Source organism: Thalassophryne amazonica, chromosome 19 (genome assembly GCF_902500255.1).
Source record: "Thalassophryne amazonica chromosome 19, fThaAma1.1, whole genome shotgun sequence".
In the NCBI taxonomy this organism is placed as follows: domain Eukaryota; kingdom Metazoa; phylum Chordata; class Actinopteri; order Batrachoidiformes; family Batrachoididae; genus Thalassophryne; species Thalassophryne amazonica.
Genome location: NC_047121.1, coordinates 18,582,439 through 18,602,400, shown reverse-complemented (window position 1 = coordinate 18,602,400; position 19,962 = coordinate 18,582,439). Strand labels below are relative to the sequence as shown.

Genomic DNA, 19,962 nt, shown 5'->3' with positions numbered 1-19,962 from the left:
TAACCCGTAAGTTGGAGAGGAAATGGCATCTCACTAATTTAGAAGATCTTCACTTAGCCTGGAAAAAGAGTCTGTTGCTCTATAAAAAAGCCCTCCGTAAAGCTAGGACATCTTTCTACTCATCACTAATTGAAGAAAATAAGAACAACCCCAGTTTTCTTTTCAGCACTGTAGCCAGGCTGACAAACAGTCAGAGCTCTATTGAGCTGAGTATTCCATTAACTTTAACTAGTAATGACTTCATGACTTTCTTTGCTAACAAAATTTTAACTATTAGAGAAAAAATTACTCATAACCATCCCAAAGACGTATCGTTATCTTTGGCTGCTTTCAGTGATGCTGGTATTTGGTTAGACTCTTTCTCTCCGATTGTTCTGTCTGAGTTATTTTCATTAGTTACTTCATCCAAACCATCAACATGTTTATTAGACCCCATTCCTACCAGGCTGCTCAAGGAAGCCCTACCATTATTTAATGCTTCGATCTTAAATATGATCAATCTATCTTTGTTAGTTGGCTATGTACCACAGGCTTTTAAGGTGGCAGTAATTAAACCATTACTTAAAAGCCATCACTTGACCCAGCTATCTTAGCTAATTATAGGCCAATCTCCAACCTTCCTTTTCTCTCAAAAATTCTTGAAAGGGTAGTTGTAAAACAGCTAACTGATCATCTGCAGAGGAATGGTCTATTTGAAGAGTTTCAGTCAGGTTTTAGAATTCATCATAGTACAGAAACAGCATTAGTGAAGGTTACAAATGATCTTCTTATGGCCTCGGACAGTGGAATCATCTCTGTGCTTGTTCTGTTAGACCTCAGTGCTGCTTTTGATACTGTTGACCATAAAATTTTATTACAGAGATTAGAGCATGCCATAGGTATTAAAGGCACTGCGCTGCGGTGGTTTGAATCATATTTGTCTAATAGATTACAATTTGTTCATGTAAATGGGGAATCTTCTTCACAGACTAAAGTTAATTATGGAGTTCCACAAGGATCTGTGCTAGGACCAATTTTATTCACTTTATACATGCTTCCCTTAGGCAGTATTATTAGACGGTATTGCTTAAATTTTCATTGTTACGCAGATGATACCCAGCTTTATCTATCCATGAAGCCAGAGGACACACACCAATTAGCTAAACTGCAGGATTGTCTTACAGACATAAAGACATGGATGACCTCTAATTTCCTGCTTTTAAACTCAGATAAAACTGAAGTTATTGTACTTGGCCCCACAAATCTTAGAAACATGGTGTCTAACCAGATCCTTACTCTGGATGGCATTACCCTGACCTCTAGTAATACTGTGAGAAATCTTGGAGTCATTTTTGATCAGGATATGTCATTCAAAGCGCATATTAAACAAATATGTAGGACTGCTTTTTTGCATTTACGCAATATCTCTAAAATCAGAAAGGTCTTGTCTCAGAGTGATGCTGAAAAACTAATTCATGCATTTATTTCCTCTAGGCTGGACTATTGTAATTCATTATTATCAGGTTGTCCTAAAAGTTCCCTAAAAAGCCTTCAGTTAATTCAAAATGCTGCAGCTAGAGTGCTGACGGGGACTAGAAGGAGAGAGCATATCTCACCCATATTGGCCTCTCTTCATTGGCTTCCTGTTAATTCTAGAATAGAATTTAAAATTCTTCTTCTTACTTATAAGGTTTTGAATAATCAGGTCCCATCTTATCTTAGGGACCTCGTAGTACCATATCACCCCAATAGAGCGCTTCGCTCTCAGACTGCAGGCTTACTTGTAGTTCCTAGGGTTTGTAAGAGTAGAATGGGAGGCAGAGCCTTCAGCTTTCAGGCTCCTCTCCTGTGGAACCAGCTCCCAATTCAGATCAGGGAGACAGACACCCTCTCTACTTTTAAGATTAGGCTTAAAACTTTCCTTTTTGCTAAAGCTTATAGTTAGGGCTGGATCAGGTGACCCTGAACCATCCCTTAGTTATGCTGCTATAGACGTAGACTGCTGGGGGGTTCCCATGATGCACTGTTTCTTTCTCTTTTTGCTCTGTATGCACCACTCTGCATTTAATCATTAGTGATCGATCTCTGCTCCCCTCCACAGCATGTCTTTTTCCTGGTTCTCTCCCTCAGCCCCAACCAGTCCCAGCAGAAGACTGCCCCTCCCTGAGCCTGGTTCTGCTGGAGGTTTCTTCCTGTTAAAAGGGAGTTTTTCCTTCCCACTGTAGCCAAGTGCTTGCTCACAGGGGGTCGTTTTGACCGTTGGGGTTTTACATCATTATTGTATGGCCTTGCCTTACAATATAAAGCGCCTTGGGGCAACTGTTTGTTGTGATTTGGCGCTATATAAAAAAAAAATTGATTGATTGATTGATTGATAATTATTATACACCTCATCAAGCTCTAGAAATGATTCAAATGAAACAATCACTGTTTAATAAGTAAACACTGCTTTAGTAGAGAAGCTTGAATCTTCGACTGGACTGGGTTGCTTGACGCGAGGATGTTTCGCTTCAAATCGCAGAAGCTTCCTCAGCTAAAATTCTTGTTCTGGTGGTCTGACTTCTGTCTTGACTCTTGTAGAGAAGAATAAATACTGCTTTTTAAACAGCAGCATAAAAACATTAGAATTAATGGGGAAAAACTAAATATGTTAATTGTTTGATTTATTCTTGTATTTTTTTTAAATTATTTTTAAAATTCCTATTTCATTGAAACAAACGTCGTGCATTTTATCAGTCTGGGCTGCATCACTGACCTCTGATAGCAGTTGTTGATCCAGTCCAGCAGCCTGTAGTAATCCTTCCGCTCCGTCACCTGCTGCTGCAGCTTTTTCAGGTGCTGTCCGATGGCTTTGTGATAACTCTTCACATAGACACTGAACGCTTTGAAGCTGGGTGGGTAGGACCACTGCAGGTCTTTCTTCACATTCTCCAAGTCCTGCACAATTACCTTGCCCAGAAGGCCCAGGTGCACGGCCAGCCAGGAGGTGTTCTGCTCCATGCTGTCCAAGTGGATGTTCTCCACCTTGGCTTGCACCCCCTCACCCACCGCCTCTCTCCAGCTTTCCATCCAGCTGCCCGCTAGTGCACAAGGCTCCCCAGCCCTCTTCTCCTCCTCCAGGATGATGTGAGCCACGGGTTCAAGCAGCCCGTTGTTTCTGTTGGGAAGGGAGTTGGAATCACGTACTATGGCTTTAATCTTATTCCTTAGGTTTTCATAGAGGAGGCTGAGGTCCTTCTCTTTCTTGGCTAGCTCCACTGGTGAATCTTCTTTGGTGCACTGCTCCCTTTCACGCTGGAACTCCTGCCGCAACGACAGCAGGTTCAGGTGAGCCTCCTCTAAAACCTCCATCTCTATCAACTTGCTGATCTGCATCACTGCATAGGAAAGAGAAAATATTTAGAGAAAAATAAACTTCACTGCACAATTCATGCAAATTTAAAGCAACAGACTGCTGTGGTGCAGTAATGTGAGCACTGCTTTGGACCATCACATTGTAGTACAGATGTATTTTGTGTGTGGGGGGGGGGCACAGGTATGTCATAAGGCTGGAACCATTTGTGTGGGACAATATATGTATTGTCCTTTTCTCAAGAGAGAACAGTGACACTATACCAAACCGTGTACCTGACAGCGGCGTGTCAGGGATCTCTGGAAGTGCGTAGGACTCCCACATTTTCTCCAGCATGACCTCCCCCTGCATCTCCTCCTCCTTGTTCTCAGGGATGAGTGGGTCCTCTGTGCAAATCCTTTCTTTGTCCTTCTTACTGCTGAGTCTCAGGCTGTGACCAATGGATGCACCTTTTTTCAGTAGAGAGTCACCAAACAGCGCAGTGGGATCTAAAGAGAGCAAGGGAGTGAAAAATACAACAAAACCCCACAATCAACATGTTTATAAAAAAAAAAAGGTATGTGCAACTGGTCCCAAAACATAATTTTATCTCTTGATTTTATTTGTATACTGTTTGTCAGACAGATAACTGTAATTACATCCGACAAGGACGTAATAAAATCACCTGCGTTTATTTGTCTATCTGTCTGTTAGCAGGATTATGTCAAAACTACTTCACAGATTTTGACAAAATTTTCACCACAGGCCATGGAAGAACCCATTAAATTTTGGAGGTGATCGGATCCGGATTGGCGGGTGCCAGAAATCTCTGATTGCGCTTGTTTCTTGTGTGTTTGCTTGTCTGTCTGTCTGTTTGTTTTTAGCTTCTCCAAGGTGGTTGGCGTGTTGCTGACTGAACAGTCCCCCCTGAAAATCAGTCCGTCCTGTCTTCACTGTGCATGTGTCATTTCGGAGTTCAGCAGCGTCATTTCTGAGCGTCACTACAGTTTCACTGATTATCACCTCGTTTCTGCTTAAAAGTGCACGCCAGTCATCATCTGTCTCAGCCACAGATATCTGAAGTTTTTGTATAATTGCTGCTGCATCGACGTCATTTCAGAGCGTCAGTAGCGACTCACTGATTATTGCCTCGTTTTTGCTTAAAACGGCTTTGTTTCTGCTTAAATCTGACTTTCAAATGATTTAAGAGGTTTTACTTTGTCATCTGATGGTTAATAATCACATTATTCCCTTTGATTGCTTTGAATGAAGAGAGCCAGACTCAGAGGAGCTGCTGTGGTCCCAAATGACGCATGTGCAGTGAAGGCAGGGCAGACCAATATTTAGGGGGGACTGTTCAGTCTGCTACAGGGGTCATCATGCCGTGCATGCTTCAGATCTGCATTGGGATTTGGAACAAGTTTTACCCCAGATACCCTTCCTGACTCAACTCTAGTTCTACATGGCGAAACCTGCTCACTGCTCCTGGTGTACCCAAGCAGTCTCCCAGCCAAGCATCAATTGCGTCCTGCTCTGCTTCTGACTGGGACCAGGTGAGCTCAGAGCGGAATGACTGCTTGTATTTTTTTTTCTTTAAAAACCTGATCAGTCTACTTGTGGTTCACGCGAACTCCAGCGGTATATTTATTGATATATTTTCTGAACTGTTATGCTTATTCAACTGATATGTTACGTACCTTGACACATATTTGTGTCAATGACACAAATATGATAAATTTAAGATAACTGTATATATACAGTTATCTTAAATTTATCATACAGTTATCTTAAATTTATCATATTTTGATCCAGTTTAAGACTGTGGTCTCTGTAATAATTTTTCTAATAGGGTTCACTTGGACCCAAGTTTGATATAATGATATTTGGTCAGACTCTATACCACAATTTTGAGCTTAGTGTCAGTTTTTCCTAACTACTGAACTGTCAGGGTAGTTTCTATTCAGGTTATTTGCATCAGAGTAGTGGCAGGGAGTAGGAATAAGTACTGAATTTTTGTACTGAAAGTCATGTTAAAAAAAAAGGAGAAAAAAGTTTGAAAATCTTTCAAAATGAAATTTTATCAGCCACATATACCCAAAAGATCTTGTTTCAATAGCAGCAGATAGATAAATAAGCCCTATGTGGTTATATTACATATCTTTATAAAAATGGCATAAATAAAAAACATGTTCATAGCATTTAAAAAACAAGAGGTTCTGGTGGACACCACGTTTACAGGTTAGTACGTTACACAATGTGTACTAATGAGGGTTCCTGAAACCTTAAAACACTAAATATGCACATTAATTTATGATTATGTGCATTGTATGTGCCATGTTTTAGTAAAAACATTGTGACAACTTCAAACAGTTGAAATCGCTCATCACTTAAATTGTCAGACTTCTAACAATGTAAAAGAGAAGACATAAGCAAAAATGAGAAAAACGGAACATAAATTCATGCAGCAGAATTTAGCTTTTTATGTTTAACTCCTCTGGTATCGTTCTTCACACTTGCACTACATTTATTTGTTTATTTGTTGGTGCTGTGACCTGTTTTCCAGGTGAGGACACCTGACCAATATGGAAAAGCAAAAAGAATAAATAAAATAAAATAAAATTTTAATTAAATTTTAAAAAATGCAGTGATTCTTACATTTACTTTGTTTTCTATTATATTATTTCAGTTAAGAGCGTGGTGATCACTGAGAGGTGGAGTTCACCCTGGACTATAGCAGGGCCGACACACATAGACAGACTGCTTCATGTTTTTAGCCCAGTAGCTCTTGCTTGTTAGATTTTACATATTATTTTTATATAATTTATTTATTTTGTCTATTTATCCTCAGGGATTTGCATTTTGTGGCAGTCTATGATTGATTTATGGAGCTAAATGTAGGCCAAAGGTTTTGTAATCTGAAAATAAAAAAAAGATTTAAAAAAATAAATTTTGAAACTGAAAAACTGTACAATCTTTTATTGTATAATATATTATATTGTTGTATAATATAATATAATATAATAATATATAATATAATATAATATAATATATATATATATATATATAATATATAATATAATATATTATATTATTGTATATATAATTGTATAATATATTATATTATATTAATAGAATTGTATAATCATTTAAAAAGTATTATCAAAATAAAAATAAGTGTAAAATATATAGATTTTCCAGTTTTTAAACATCAAAAATGACCAAGAGTGGTCTAGATTTACTTGTAATAGACATCTTTGTCCTTAGCATCACTTTATTTACAGGTATCAAGACAATACAGTGGAGAGAAAGTGTTAAATCATTATCTATCAAAGTACCCACGTTTCCTGAAAGCAACATCATGTGAGGACTGATTGCTCTACTGTCACTCACAATTCCATGCCCCTGTCAATCAAAGCCACGCCCTCCCAGACCAAAATGGGGCCAAAAGTTTGAAACTGAAAAAATAAGATCTCAAAGCGAAAAAAGATCTGAAGGTGGAAAAAAATATGAATGAAAATAAATTATTTGATCAAAGTACGTAATTACAGAGCTGAATCAAAAATTTATTTACAGTTTTTATTGATTGCTTTAACCTGTTTGAAGAAACTGGTAACCTCTCAGTCCTCATCATCACTCTCTCAGCAGAGCAAAAAACACCTCTTGCAAATGAGTTAACCCATTGTCATTGGTTTGACACAATTCCCCCACCCTTTTGCAAATCAGTTAACGCAGATGTCATTCAAGCAGTCCAAACTCCATTGCTTTAGTTGTGGTAACCAAACAGAAACCATATATTCCCATCTCTTAGAAACCTCTTGACCGGCATGAAATCACTGGAGCACCTGTTTGACACTGCTTCACACAACTTTTCAATTTGCAATCAGTCTGCAGGTTCAAAAGGTGCCACGTTGTGTGTTGTAACTTGCAAGCATGGATGGTCTAAGGCACATGAGAGTGAGAGGTAGAGGGCTCGGGGGAAGACGAGTCCGAGGAAGAGGAGTCCGTGTGCGAGGTGGGGGTGTAGCTGGAAGGGCTCAAGTCACAGATGAAATTTGGGCAACTGTGATTGACCATGTGGTAAATCATGGTCTTTCACATAGAGAGGCTGGACAAAGAGTCCAACCTGTTCTCAATAGAAACACGGTTGCATCCATTGTCAGAGTTTTTCGACTGGAGAACAGGTAATGTTGCTCATACAGTATATACAGCTATATCTGTAGTGATATACAGTATGTCATGTAATTTTATTCCACAAGTCATGTATTCTTTATAGAATCGAAAGGCTACCGGTCGGTGGTGGTAGATGCAGACTTTTGAATGCTGAGCAGGAGGCAGCCATTGTGAACATGGTTCTGGCAAATAATGCCATTAGGCTGCGTGAAATCAGGGCAGCAGTTATTGCAGATCAGGGGGTATTTCGAAATGTAAATACTGTGAGTGAGACAACAATTGCCTGTGTCCTCAGTAGGAACAACATGGCTATGAAACAGCTCTACAGAGTTCCCTTTCAGAGGAACTCTGATGCTGTGAAGGAGGCCAGATGCCAATATGTGGAGGTAAGGACACATTACAGTACTATACTGTTGTGCCTTGGCATATCATGCAGTTACTGTCAACTGGAGTTACCTTTACTGTATGTAATTGTAATTTTGCTTTTTCTTTTCTTCAGCGTATCATGGAGCTTGAAGCTGAGGGGGCACATCATATTTTCATCTATGTCGATGAAGCCGGCTTCAAACTCTGTAAAGTGAGGCGACGTGGGAGGAACCTCATTGGGCATAGGGCCACTATTACAGTTCCAGGGCAGAGGGGCGCCAACATTACTATGTGTGCTGCTATTTCTAATGATGGCGTCCTCAGCCATATTCCAGCTGTTGGCCCCTACAATAGTGAGCGCCTCATTGCATTCTTGGACACCCTGCATGACAGGCTCATCCTGCCTCAGGAAAGAGGGCTGTTGAGGCCTGGCATGCCACTGTTTGTAATCATCTGGGACAATGTGGCATTCCACCACTCTCGTGTGGTGAATGAGTGGTTTGTGGGGCACCCGAGGATGATGATGCAATTCCTTCCTCCATACTCTCCATTTTTAAATCCTATACAGGAATTCTTCAGTGCATGGAGATGGAAGGTATACGACCACCGCCCCTATGAGCAGATGCCCTTGCTCGATGCAATGACCGCTGCTGCCCAAGACACAGATGCAGAGGCATGCCAAGGATGGATAAGGCATGCTAGAAGATTCTTCCCTAAGTGCATCGCAAGGGAAAATATTGAGTGTGATGTAGATGAGGCCATGTGGCCTATTCATCAAGAGAGAATAGACTAGTAGAGATTTTTTTTCTTTATTGTACAGAATTATTATTTTTATTTTCCTAATGTCTTACACAGTGACGGATTTTATTTTTTCTTTCATATTCTATATGTGGTTTCTGTTGGGATATTTCATTTGTTAGCCACGGTCTAAATAAGAAAAACAAGAATGAATACTGCAATCAATAAAATTTTCATCACAGCATATCTGGATCAATTTTTTTGCAAGAAGGCAAATTTGACTACAAATGGCACTGACATGTAAGCTGCTCAGTCATTAGGTACAATGACCAGTAATGCAGCACTGATTCACATTGAGTGCTGCATTTTGTATTTTGATGCCCCTTGTCTAATGACTGATTGGAAGCGCTTATGCACTTGTGTGCAAGTTGTGTTGTTTGAGGGCAAAATTTGCTTTTGGTCCATAGTTTAAATGTTTTAGCAGAGTTAGAGCCTTTTGCAAGCAAAACGTGTCATTCTGACCATTGGTGCCACTGTTTAGGCCTCTGCATTAACTGTTTTGAGAAATGTGGATTTTGAGTCGACTACTGTGTCAAAGCAATCAATAAAAACTGTAAACTGAAAAATATATATCTTACACTTATTTTTATTTTAATAATACTTTTTAAATGATTATACAATTCAAGAACAAACATTGAATTTTCAGTTTCAAAATTTATTTTTTCAATCTTTTTTTAAATTTTCAGATTACAAAACTTTTGGCCTGGATTTAGCTCCATATTGGATTCAGTATTCCACGCAGACTAATCATCTTTTTATCAACACATTGACTTCTAATTGTAATAAATGAATAAATAAATAATAACGTCTAAGAATAAACAATAATGTCTAAGTTAACTTTGGCATATTATAGCAGATCTACAGAGGAAAGAAAACAAAGCTGAGAGCTACTGTTGTTAATTGGGACATAATGGTTTGACACGGCATTATCTCTGTACCTGATCGCGTTCTTAAAGGTGATTTGATTTTTGTTGAAGTACCCTCACTCCCTGCTTCTGCTTTTTTCTGGAAAAAAACACCGATGCTTTTCAGAGGTGAAACAATGGGTGAGCCAGCATTCAAACCTGAGAGAGAGAGAGAGAGAGAGAGAGTATTGTTTGTAAATGAGTTGAGACGGGTGTTGTCCTCCATGGTGTCTCAATAATAAAGGAGATGTGGCAGAGATGTACTGATAATGAAAACAGGCAGGTGAACTTGGATGGAGCTCTAGTAGTTAAGAAAGAGAAAGTCAGTGTTCGAATCTCCAAACCTGTTTCCTGCTGAGAAACGGTTTCCAATAAATCCACAGGCCTGAAATGAAATGATGGGCAGTGACTAAAAGAGACAATATTTACCTTCAAGAATGGCAAACAAAAGTCATTTTTAGATCTCTTTGTCATATAATCTGTGTATATCTTCACATACTGCAATCTGATTGAGTATCAAAGCATTAAATAAATGTTTTCACGTTAAAATAATTTCAATTTTTACTTTAAATTGGCCATATAAAAAGAAAGTAATTGTCAACATAGTCATACAAGTTCTTGATTGGCTTTCCACATCTGATTTAGTTCATTAGCAGTTGTAGTTGTAGTTGTAGGATTGAGAGATGGATCACGTGCAGGACAGATGATATCCAGGACCAGGGTTGGTGACTCCTGGTGTAAAAGCTTTCATTCAACATATATTTTCAGCTAAAATTGTATCTGGTAGATGACACATGCAAATGTGCACCATAAACACTCTTGTTCTGAATGACTGAGGTGTAAAAAAAAAAAAAAAAAAATCAATGTCAAAGAAATATTATAAACTAAAATATTATAAAATCCATTTCATGATGTCACAGCAAGTTACTGCAAAGTCAAATTTCTACATCCAAAGCAGGAAGATGGCTTATGTTTGCATTTTATCAACAAGAAAAACTTGTTTTGTTTTTACTGGACTATATCTGGAAACTAAACACCTCCATCGACATGCACGCATGCACACACACACACACACACACACACACACACACACACACACACACACACACACACACACACACACACACACACACATGCATGCACGTCAATCAAGAAATCAAACTTGATCTATCAGCACAATTCAGTTTTTTCTTCATTTGCTGCCTCATTCAAGCTCATTCATATCATATGTATTAATGGCTGCAAGGTCCAACATCCAGTCACCTACATCCCAGAGTCCAAAGTACTCTATTTTATTAGTACTTACAGCCACAACTGGTTTCAAGTGCATTGGCAGCTGTGGAAACTGCAAACACAACCTTTCCCTGATATAATTCAAGCTGTAATATTGTTTTTTGTTGTTTCCAGAGTAGACTGTTTAGATGTTAGCTGACTAGTTCTCTTGACAGACTCCTAGATGTTGCTTGGAGGTCTTTAAAAGTGTAGATCCTCAAATGGAAGGGTCTTTCCCACAAACTGCAAATACATATGTTTTGCAGTTTGTGTTATGCTGTAAGCTTTTTATTTTATTTTTTTTATAGTGCCTAGAATTCCAATCCTGACAAAATCCATCCAACTGGGAGATGAACCCAATGTGTTGTGGTGAGAGGGAATCAGAAAAAACTCCTGTAGACATGAGGAGAACATGAAAGCTCCACACGCAAAGACATTGTGCTTTGATGGAACCAAATCAACCAGAAGAATATTCCCCAGTGTCCTAGCCCTGAAACAAAGTCATATTTTGATTATTCTGTTTTGTTTTAGTTTAGTTAGTGGTGTATAGAGGCGGAATCACAATAATTGTCCAAATACTTATGGACCTGATTGTAAATACAAAGCTAACTGAAAAGCCAATTGACATAAAATAACATGGTCTGTAATACTAATTTAACATAAAGCTACAGTAAACTGAATTTCCAGGTGTTTATTTGGAGAAATGGAAAATCGCATTCATATCCATCTGTTCATTATGACAAATTAATGCAACAATAAATCGATGTATGTTCATAAGCCTAGAATGAGCCCTTTCTATCTCGTACATGGGAGCAGGCCCCCTCACAGAAGCCACCATGTTGCACCGCCATGTTGATACAGGAGCATAACAGCAGTGCAAATGCAAGGTTGGTTTTTTTTTTTGGTTGGTTGGTTTTGTTTTGTTTTTTGGTTAATGGAGGTTCATAGAGATTGTTTATCAAAAGAGAAGGTAAGGGAATTTGAATCTGTGTCATCAAAGAAGCAAAAGCGTGAAAAGAAATTACATTGGGTCAAGCAAGCGTCAACTTCACCACTAAATGACATGAAATCCTACATGCTCATCAAAACTTCAGCACAAAACTAATGTTTGATATAAGTATCTGAGGATCTTAGAATACTTGGAATATTTGCATATTAGGAAAATGGAATTTAATATGGTTTCAGTGTACCTTTGGTCCACAGTAGTGTTCAGAATAATAGTAGTGCTATGTGACTAAAAAGATTAATCCAGGTTTTGAGTATATTTCTTATTGTTACATGGGAAACAAGGTACCAGTAGATTCAGTAGATTCTCACAAATCCAACAAGACCAAGCATTCATGATATGCACACTCTTAAGGCTATGAAATTGGGCTATTAGTAAGAAAAAGTAGAAAAGGGGGTGTTCACAATAATAGTAGTGTGGCATTCAGTCAGTGAGTTCATCAATTTTGTGGAACAAACAGGTGTGAATCAGGTGTCCCCTATTTAAGGATGAAGCCAGCACCTGTTGAACATGCTTTTCTCTGTGAAAGCCTGAGGAAAATGGGACGTTCAAGAAATTGTTCAGAAGAACAGCGTAGTTTGATTAAAAAGTTGATTGGAGAGGGGAAAACTTATACGCAGGTGCAAAAAATTATAGGCTGTTCATCTACAATGATCTCCAATGCTTTAAAATGGACAAAAAAGAAAGAAAAAAAAAACAGAGACGCGTGGAAGAAAACAGAAAACAGCCATCAAAATGGATAGAAGAATAACCAGAATGGCAAAGGCTCACCCATTGATCAGCTCCAGGATGATCAAAGACAGTCTGGAGTTACCTGTAAGTGCTGTGACAGTTAGAAGACGCCTGTGTGAAGCTAATTTATTTGCAAGAATCCCCCGCAAAGTCCCTCTGTTAAATAAAAGACGTGCAGAAGAGGTTACAATTTGCCAAAGAACACATCAACTGGCCTAAAGAGAAATGGAGGAATATTTTGTGGACTGATGAGAGTAAAATTGTTCTTTTTGGGTCCAAGGGCCGCAGACAGTTTGTGAGACGACCCCCAAACTCTGAATTCAAGCCACAGTTCACAGTGAAGACAGTGAAGCATGGTGGTGCAAGCATCATGATATGGGCATGTTTCTCCTACTATGGTGTTGTGCCTATATATCGCATACCAGGTATCATGGATCAGTCTGGATATGTCACAATACTTGAAGAGGTCAAATGGGTGTTTCAACAAGACAATGACCCCAAGCACACTAGTATACCAGCAAAATCTTGGTTCCAAACCAACAAAATTAATGCCTCGCAGATGTGAAGAAATCATGAAAAACTGTGGTTATACAACTAAATACTAGTTTAGTGATTCACAGGATTGCTAAAAAAGCAGTTTGAACATAATAGTTTTGAGTTTGTAGCGTCAACAGCAGATGCTACTATTATTGTGAACACCCCCTTTTCTACTTTTTTTTTTACCAATAGCCCAATTTCGTAGCCTTAAGAGTGTGCATATCATGAATGCTTGGTCTTGTTGCATTTGTGAGAATCTACTGAATCTACTGGTACCTTGTTTCCCATGTAACAATAAGAAATATACTCAAAATCTGGATTAATCTTTTTAGTCACATAGCACTACTATTATTCTGACCACTACTGTATCTGAACTAGAGCACCGCGCTCATAGAGCACAAACCTCCACCAACACTAGTTTCCACAAATTTGTACCTTGGGAAAAATTTTCAAACTCAAAGTCCTGTTTTAAGTTACTTTTCATAAGCTAAAATATAATACAAAATATAGCTCAAGAGGGCTTTTCAATGTTAAAAACAAATATCCACTAAATCTGCAATATGGATCAAATGCGGATCAAGCTTAGTCTGTTCATTGAGCGTGCCAGTTTGCACCTCATTGTCACAAATGAGAGTGATTGAAACACTTTTGATTGAGATATAATGCAAAAAGTAAACCAAAGGGGCTTTTCAATAATAAATTCAAATGTGCACAAATCCATTTGGAGCAGACTTTGTCAGGTGATATTGAGTGCCAGTCTGCACCCCACTTTCAAATATGAGAGTGATTTGGGTATGTTTGATTAAGATATGGCAGCATGGTGCCTTAGTGGTCAGCACTGTTGCTCACAGTGAGAAGGTCATAGGTTCGATTCCCACCTGTGGCCTTTCTGTGTGGAGTTTACGTGTTCTCCCCGTGTTTGCATGGGTTCCCACCGGGTGCTCCGGTTTCTTCCCACATCCAAAGACACACAGGTTAGGTGGACTGGAAACTTTAAATTGTCCGTAGGTATGAATGTGTTAGTTTGTGTATATGTGGCCCTGCGACAGACTGGCGTCTTGTCCAGGGTGTACCCCACATCACGCTTTATGTCTGCTGGGACAGACTCCAGCCCCACCGCAACCTGGACTAAGCGGTTGAAGATGAGTGTGTGATTAAAATAATGTCAAGAAGGAAAATAAGGATGAGGTAGTCAACGGTTTTAATAATTTTTTTGTAAATATTGGACCAAGCTTGGCAGAAAAAATTCCCGATTCCCAACCTGAGGATTGGGATAATAATCTCATAGAAAGAAATCCCTGTTCAATGTTCCTCACAGCAGTGGATGGAAATGAAATTATAGACATTGTGAATAATTGTAAATATAAAACATCTACCGATTTAAATGAAATTGATATGGTGGTGGTAAAACAGGTCATTGAATGGATTGTAGAACCATTAACATACATCTGTAACTTATCATTTCAAACCGGTAAATTTCCCAATCAAATGAAAATAGCTAAGGTTGTGCCGCTGTATAAGACTGGGGATAGACACCACTTCACAAATTATAGACCTGTTTCTTTGCTTCCACAATTTTCCAAATTATTAGAAAAGTTATTCAATAATAGATTAGACAAATTCATAAATAAACATAAATTACTTATTGATAGTCAATATGGATTCAGAGCACATAGTTCAACATCACTTGCATTAATAGAATCAGTTGAGGAGATTACAAACGCCATAGACCACAAATTACATTCAGTTGGAATATTTATAGACCTTAAAAAGGCTTTTGATACAATTAATCATGACATATTAATCAATAAACTTGAACAGTATGGGATTAGGGGGTTGGTGTTGCACTGGGTGAGAAGCTACTTAAGTAACAGAAAACAGTTTGTGAAGTTGGGGGAATATACATCATCATGCTTGGACAATGCTTGTGGCGTCCCACAGGGGTCAGTATTGGGTCCAAAACTGTTTCTAATTTATATAAATGATATTGTCAATGTTTCCAAAATATTAAAATTAGTATTATTTGCAGATGACACAAGCATTTTTTGTTCAGGGGGGGATTTGCAGGAGTTACTGAGGAGGATCAGTATAGAAATGGGAAAATTGAAAATATGGTTTGACAGAAATAAATTATCATTAAACTTAAGTAAAACAAAATACATGTTATTTGGCTATTGTAATACAGACATACAGGTTCAGTTACAAGTCGAGGGGGTCGATATTGAAAGGGTACATGAAAATAAGTTTCTGGGGGTGATAATAGATGATAAGATAAACTGGAAGACTCATATAAAACATATACAAAGTAAACTGTCAAGAAGCATTTCAGTTCTAAACAAAGCGAAACATATTCTGGACCACAACTCACTCCGCATTCTTTACTGCTCACTGGTTTTACCATATTTACAGTACTGTGCAGAGGTATGGGGTAATACTTATAAAGGTACAACACAATCACTATCAGTAATGCAGAAAAGAGCTATAAGAATTATTCATAATACTGGCTATAGAGATCATACAAATCCACTATTTTTACAATCCAAATTCTTAAAATTCACAGACTTGGTTCATTTTCAAACAGTACAAATTGTGTATAAAGCAATAAACAATTTACTTCCAGCAAATATTAAAAATATGTTTTTTAACAGATCAGGGGATTACAGTCTGAGGGGGAAATTTAATTTAAAGCATCAGTGGGCACGAACAACATTAAAAGGTTTCTGTATTTCTGTCTGTGGGGTGAGGATGTGGAACAGATTGGGAGTGGGGCTCAAGCAATGTCCAAGCATGAACCAGTTCAAACAGCGGTACAAAAATATGTTTTTTTCTGGGTATAGGGAGGAGGAAGGGTAATGAGGGTTAGGGTGTTTTTGTTTTTTGCTTCGGCTTGTAAATATATAGTATTTTGTATGTAAGTAGGTATGTGTAGGTGTATATTTATGTTTGTGTATATATATGTGTATATATGTATATGTGTATGTATGTTGATGTGTATATGTATGTGTATGTGTATATATATGTATATATATATATATATTGATATCGGTTTAGGTGTGTAGGAATTTATGTGTATATGTGGCAAAGGGTATTACTGGTTGTGGGGAAGAAGGGGTAGGGATAAATAAGCTGATGCTTCACCCTACCCCTTTTCGGACATGTTGGGTACACAGTAGGAACTTTTTTGTTGTTGACTTTACTGATCTATCTTGTAATTGTTGTTGTATCAAATGTTCGAAATAAACAGTTTTCATTCATTCATTTTTCATTCAAAATATAATGTAAAATATACAGGAAATGGGGTTTTCAATGTAAATTTAAATGGCCACAAAATATGTAATTCAGATCAGATCCGGATTAAACTTTGTCAGTTGATAAAGGATGCCATCCTACATAATAATCAAATGTGAAAGAAATTTGAACTTTTGTGACAGAGTTCTGAATTTTTGAAAATATGTTCAATCTTAAAGGATAGGGATTTTTCCAAGATTTTTCCTGATGTTGACCTTTGACCTATAAGCTTGAAAATTGAATCAGTTCTTGCTTATCAGGATATGAATCCACTGTAAGGGAAGGTAGGTGAAAGGGAAAAGCTGGAGCATGCTTCAGTCCATGTATAAGTCAGTTTATTGTCTTTGTGGGTTCAGATAAGAATAGAGCTGAATAATCTCACCAAGGCCTGAATAAATTCCTCTGGAGGTAAACAGTGGGCAATTTGTCCTTGAGGCTAGATAAGCCTGGAGTGTTGTAGCTGAGCAGTGAAAAACACTTTTAACAGTTCCACTTGAACAGCCAAATCCCAATTATGAATTTAGAATATTCCCAATTATGAATTAAGAATATTCACCAGCCTCCGAAACCTTCAGCTTCAACTGCAAGGCATGCATCTGCTCCAAGGTGTCATCCAATTTGCGTCTGAGTTCAAGAGTCAACGCAGTCTGAGAATGCACTGCCTTGCCAACCTCGTTAATCATGACGGACAAGCAAGGGCCCGTGGTTCTTGATGGCACCATCTTGGCAATTTTCTGGTAGATCAGGGCAGCACATAAGCCAAAAAGTACCAGCCCTGCTGCCATGAGACCAAAAATGAATAAATCCTCGACATCCTCAACGGAGAAAGGTGCCAAGCATGCAACACACCAAAACCCCCAGGAGTCGAGGACATAGCCCGCAGGATACGTTCCATCTGGGCAGGTAGGATCCCCCAGTCCTGACCTTCTTGTAGAAAAAATAGTGTCAATAGCGTTCAGAGACCAGCTGATCAATTCCATGGTTCATCCAATAGTAGTCCAATAGATCCAGAATCCAATATAATTTGAGAAATTCACAGTCTAGTGAAGTAGGGACTTCAAGGTTAAAGGCAGAGAGATAAGGGAGAGTGGAGGAGATGCGACCACCCTTGTCGGAATCCCAAGCTGTGGGATCTACCGTAAAATTGGCAAGACATCAGCATCAAGAACCACGGGCCCTCGCTTGTCCGTCATGATTAACGAGGTGGGCAAAGTAATGCATTCTCAGACTGCGATGACTCTTGAACTCAGATGCAAACTGGATGACATCTTGGAGCAGATGTGTGCCTTGCAGATGAAGATGAAGATTTCGGAGGGCGGGGAATATTCTTAATTCATAATTGGGAATATTCTTAATTCATAATTGGGATTTGGTTGTTCAAGTGAAGCTGTAAAAAGTGAAGCTGTAAAAAGAGTTTTTCACTGCTCAAACCAAAACACGGCAGGCTCATCAGCCTGAAGGACAAATTTCCCTGCTGTTTTCCTCCAGAGGAATGTCTTCAGGCCTTGGTGAACATTTGGCTTTTTCTTATCTCAACTCACAAAGACAATAAACTGTTTCACAGGACTGAAGCATGCTCCACTCCCTCTCCCCACCCCCATCACAGACACCCCACTCTGGCTTCTGCTCACGTCATCCCTTCCCTTCTGTGGGGGCAACGCGGTTTTAGCTGCAGCAGGTCCCCCCCCAAGCTGATGGTGGCGCGACCTTCACCCACCTTCACCCACTTGCCTCAATTCGGATAACGGACTTCTTCAAATTTAGTGCACATAAACAATGTCAAATGTGTATGTGGTGTCTTTAATTCTGATGTGTGCCATTATTACGGTAAACAAGTAATAATTGTGGACTAATTGCTGTCTGAGGTAACTACAGTGTAAACATAATTTCTCCACTGTGAGATCAATAAAGTATAAATTATATCTCAAACAGGGGTTTAAACATAACCTCCACCCAAGTTCATTGGCGGAGGTAAAAAGTCATTAACGCCTGTTTGTGTAGTGTTTATGTAGGGCTTTAAAAATGAAATCTACTAAATTCTTATGACCTTTGGACAATGTGTTACGTCATTGCCATTTCACATTTTTTTTCTTAACCGAAAGGTTGTAACTCACTTGGTGACGTGGGTGTTTCTAAATCGGTTGCACTTGAGCCATTGGTATCAGCAGCACCCGTGCCTTCTGTGGTTGTGACCTTTGACCTCATAGATGAGATGGGGCTCTTTTCTCCAACCCGTTTGATGCTGTGTCGAAATGTCTTTAACAAGCCCAGTTTCTCCTTGCCGCTGCCATTAGTGGACGTCTTTCCGTTGCTCCTGAGGGGCACGCTGTCCTCGTCTGGGTTTTCAGTGGATCCTTCACTCATTTGTGCCATTTCATCCAAGTATCTGACATCAAGCTGTGAGGGAACAACATCAACATAATGGTTAAAGTCTACAGATAAAGCAGTTTGTCACACTCTGGCCCACCAGATAGTGAATGTGTTGGCATTTAAAGTGTGCTTTTGGTTTCTGTGGCACCAGGCAACAGGGGTGTTTACACATAACATGACAATCCGGGCGGGTAGTCACGCAGCATTTTCTTCTCAAGAAAGGTCACCTGATGTTTGAATCAAGGATAATCAAGACTAAGCAGTCAAAGATATCATTGCACACAGAAAGATTTTTTTCAAGCCTCTGAAAAAAAACATTTTTATTACATACTCCAATTTTTTCTGCCTATTTGGATTCAACTTAAAAATGTAAGATAAATTTGAATTAATTTAACGTAGAGGGCAGCAATGAAGTTCTTGGCACTCATCTCGGCAGTGACATTCATGTCTCTGAGTCCAAAGCCTTTGAGTTCGTGGAGCCATGAAGTCCCTGGACAGAGGTGTTCTGTTATTCTGATACCTTTGCAGAGAGAAAGTTCCACATCTGGACAGATAAGTCTGTCCAGATGAGGTGCGTCGTCAAGATGAGGTGCCTCTCGTAACTGCACGTGTGCACTGAAAAATTACTTGATGAAGTTGGCTTATTTTGACGGGCAAATAAATGTATAAACTGTTCATCCGAACGTAGTAATGTATAAAATCTACTCACTATAAAGTATTTTTAACCTGGAGTTAGCTTATTTCGACAGCCAAAATATACATACATCTATTTATGCTCCTAACGTAAAATACAGAAAATGTTTTACTTACTAGGCTATAAAGACAATGAATACAATTAATTAAAAAAACTTTGATGGAAAAAAAAACAAAAAACAAAATGCGCATGCGCAGTTGCAGGTCGAGCAAGTTACATCATCTCCACATGTGCAGTTGCGCGAGGCACCTCATCTCGATGGGTGATGTCTTCAAGTCCGGGGTAGAGCGATGTGCGCATGTGCACGCATGCGCAGTAGCGCGACGCACCTCATCTCGATGTTCACCTCATCTCGACAGGACACCAGATCCGGATTCTAGATTAAGATTTCACTTTATATAGGCTTTAAAGATAGATATTAGGGCATGGAAGACTCCCCTGAATTTTGGAGGTGATCCAGATCCGGATTGGTGGACGTCAGAAATCTCTGATTGCTCTTTGTTTGTTTTATATA

The 19,962-nt window shown here is 38.8% G+C and overlaps 1 protein-coding gene across 2 annotated transcripts in view; it reads right to left on the bottom strand.

The window, feature by feature from the left end:
• The window catches only part of exoc3l4 (exocyst complex component 3-like 4), a 64,809-nt gene that overhangs the window by 40,020 nt on the left and 4,827 nt on the right, over nucleotides 1-19,962 (bottom strand). The window contains exons 2-5 of one of the 2 annotated variants that reach the window (XM_034195511.1): nucleotides 18,499-18,781; nucleotides 9,583-9,708; nucleotides 3,607-3,819; nucleotides 2,735-3,356 (exon numbers count right to left, since the gene is read on the bottom strand). In XM_034195511.1, the coding sequence (XP_034051402.1) occupies nucleotides 2,735-3,356; nucleotides 3,607-3,819; nucleotides 9,583-9,708; nucleotides 18,499-18,757 (1,220 nt within the window). In that variant the 5' untranslated portion in view covers nucleotides 18,758-18,781. Of the gene's footprint in view, nucleotides 1-2,734; nucleotides 3,357-3,606; nucleotides 3,820-9,582; nucleotides 9,709-18,498; nucleotides 18,863-19,962 lie in introns of those variants that run through there. The other variant, XM_034195510.1, reaches the window with a different exon arrangement.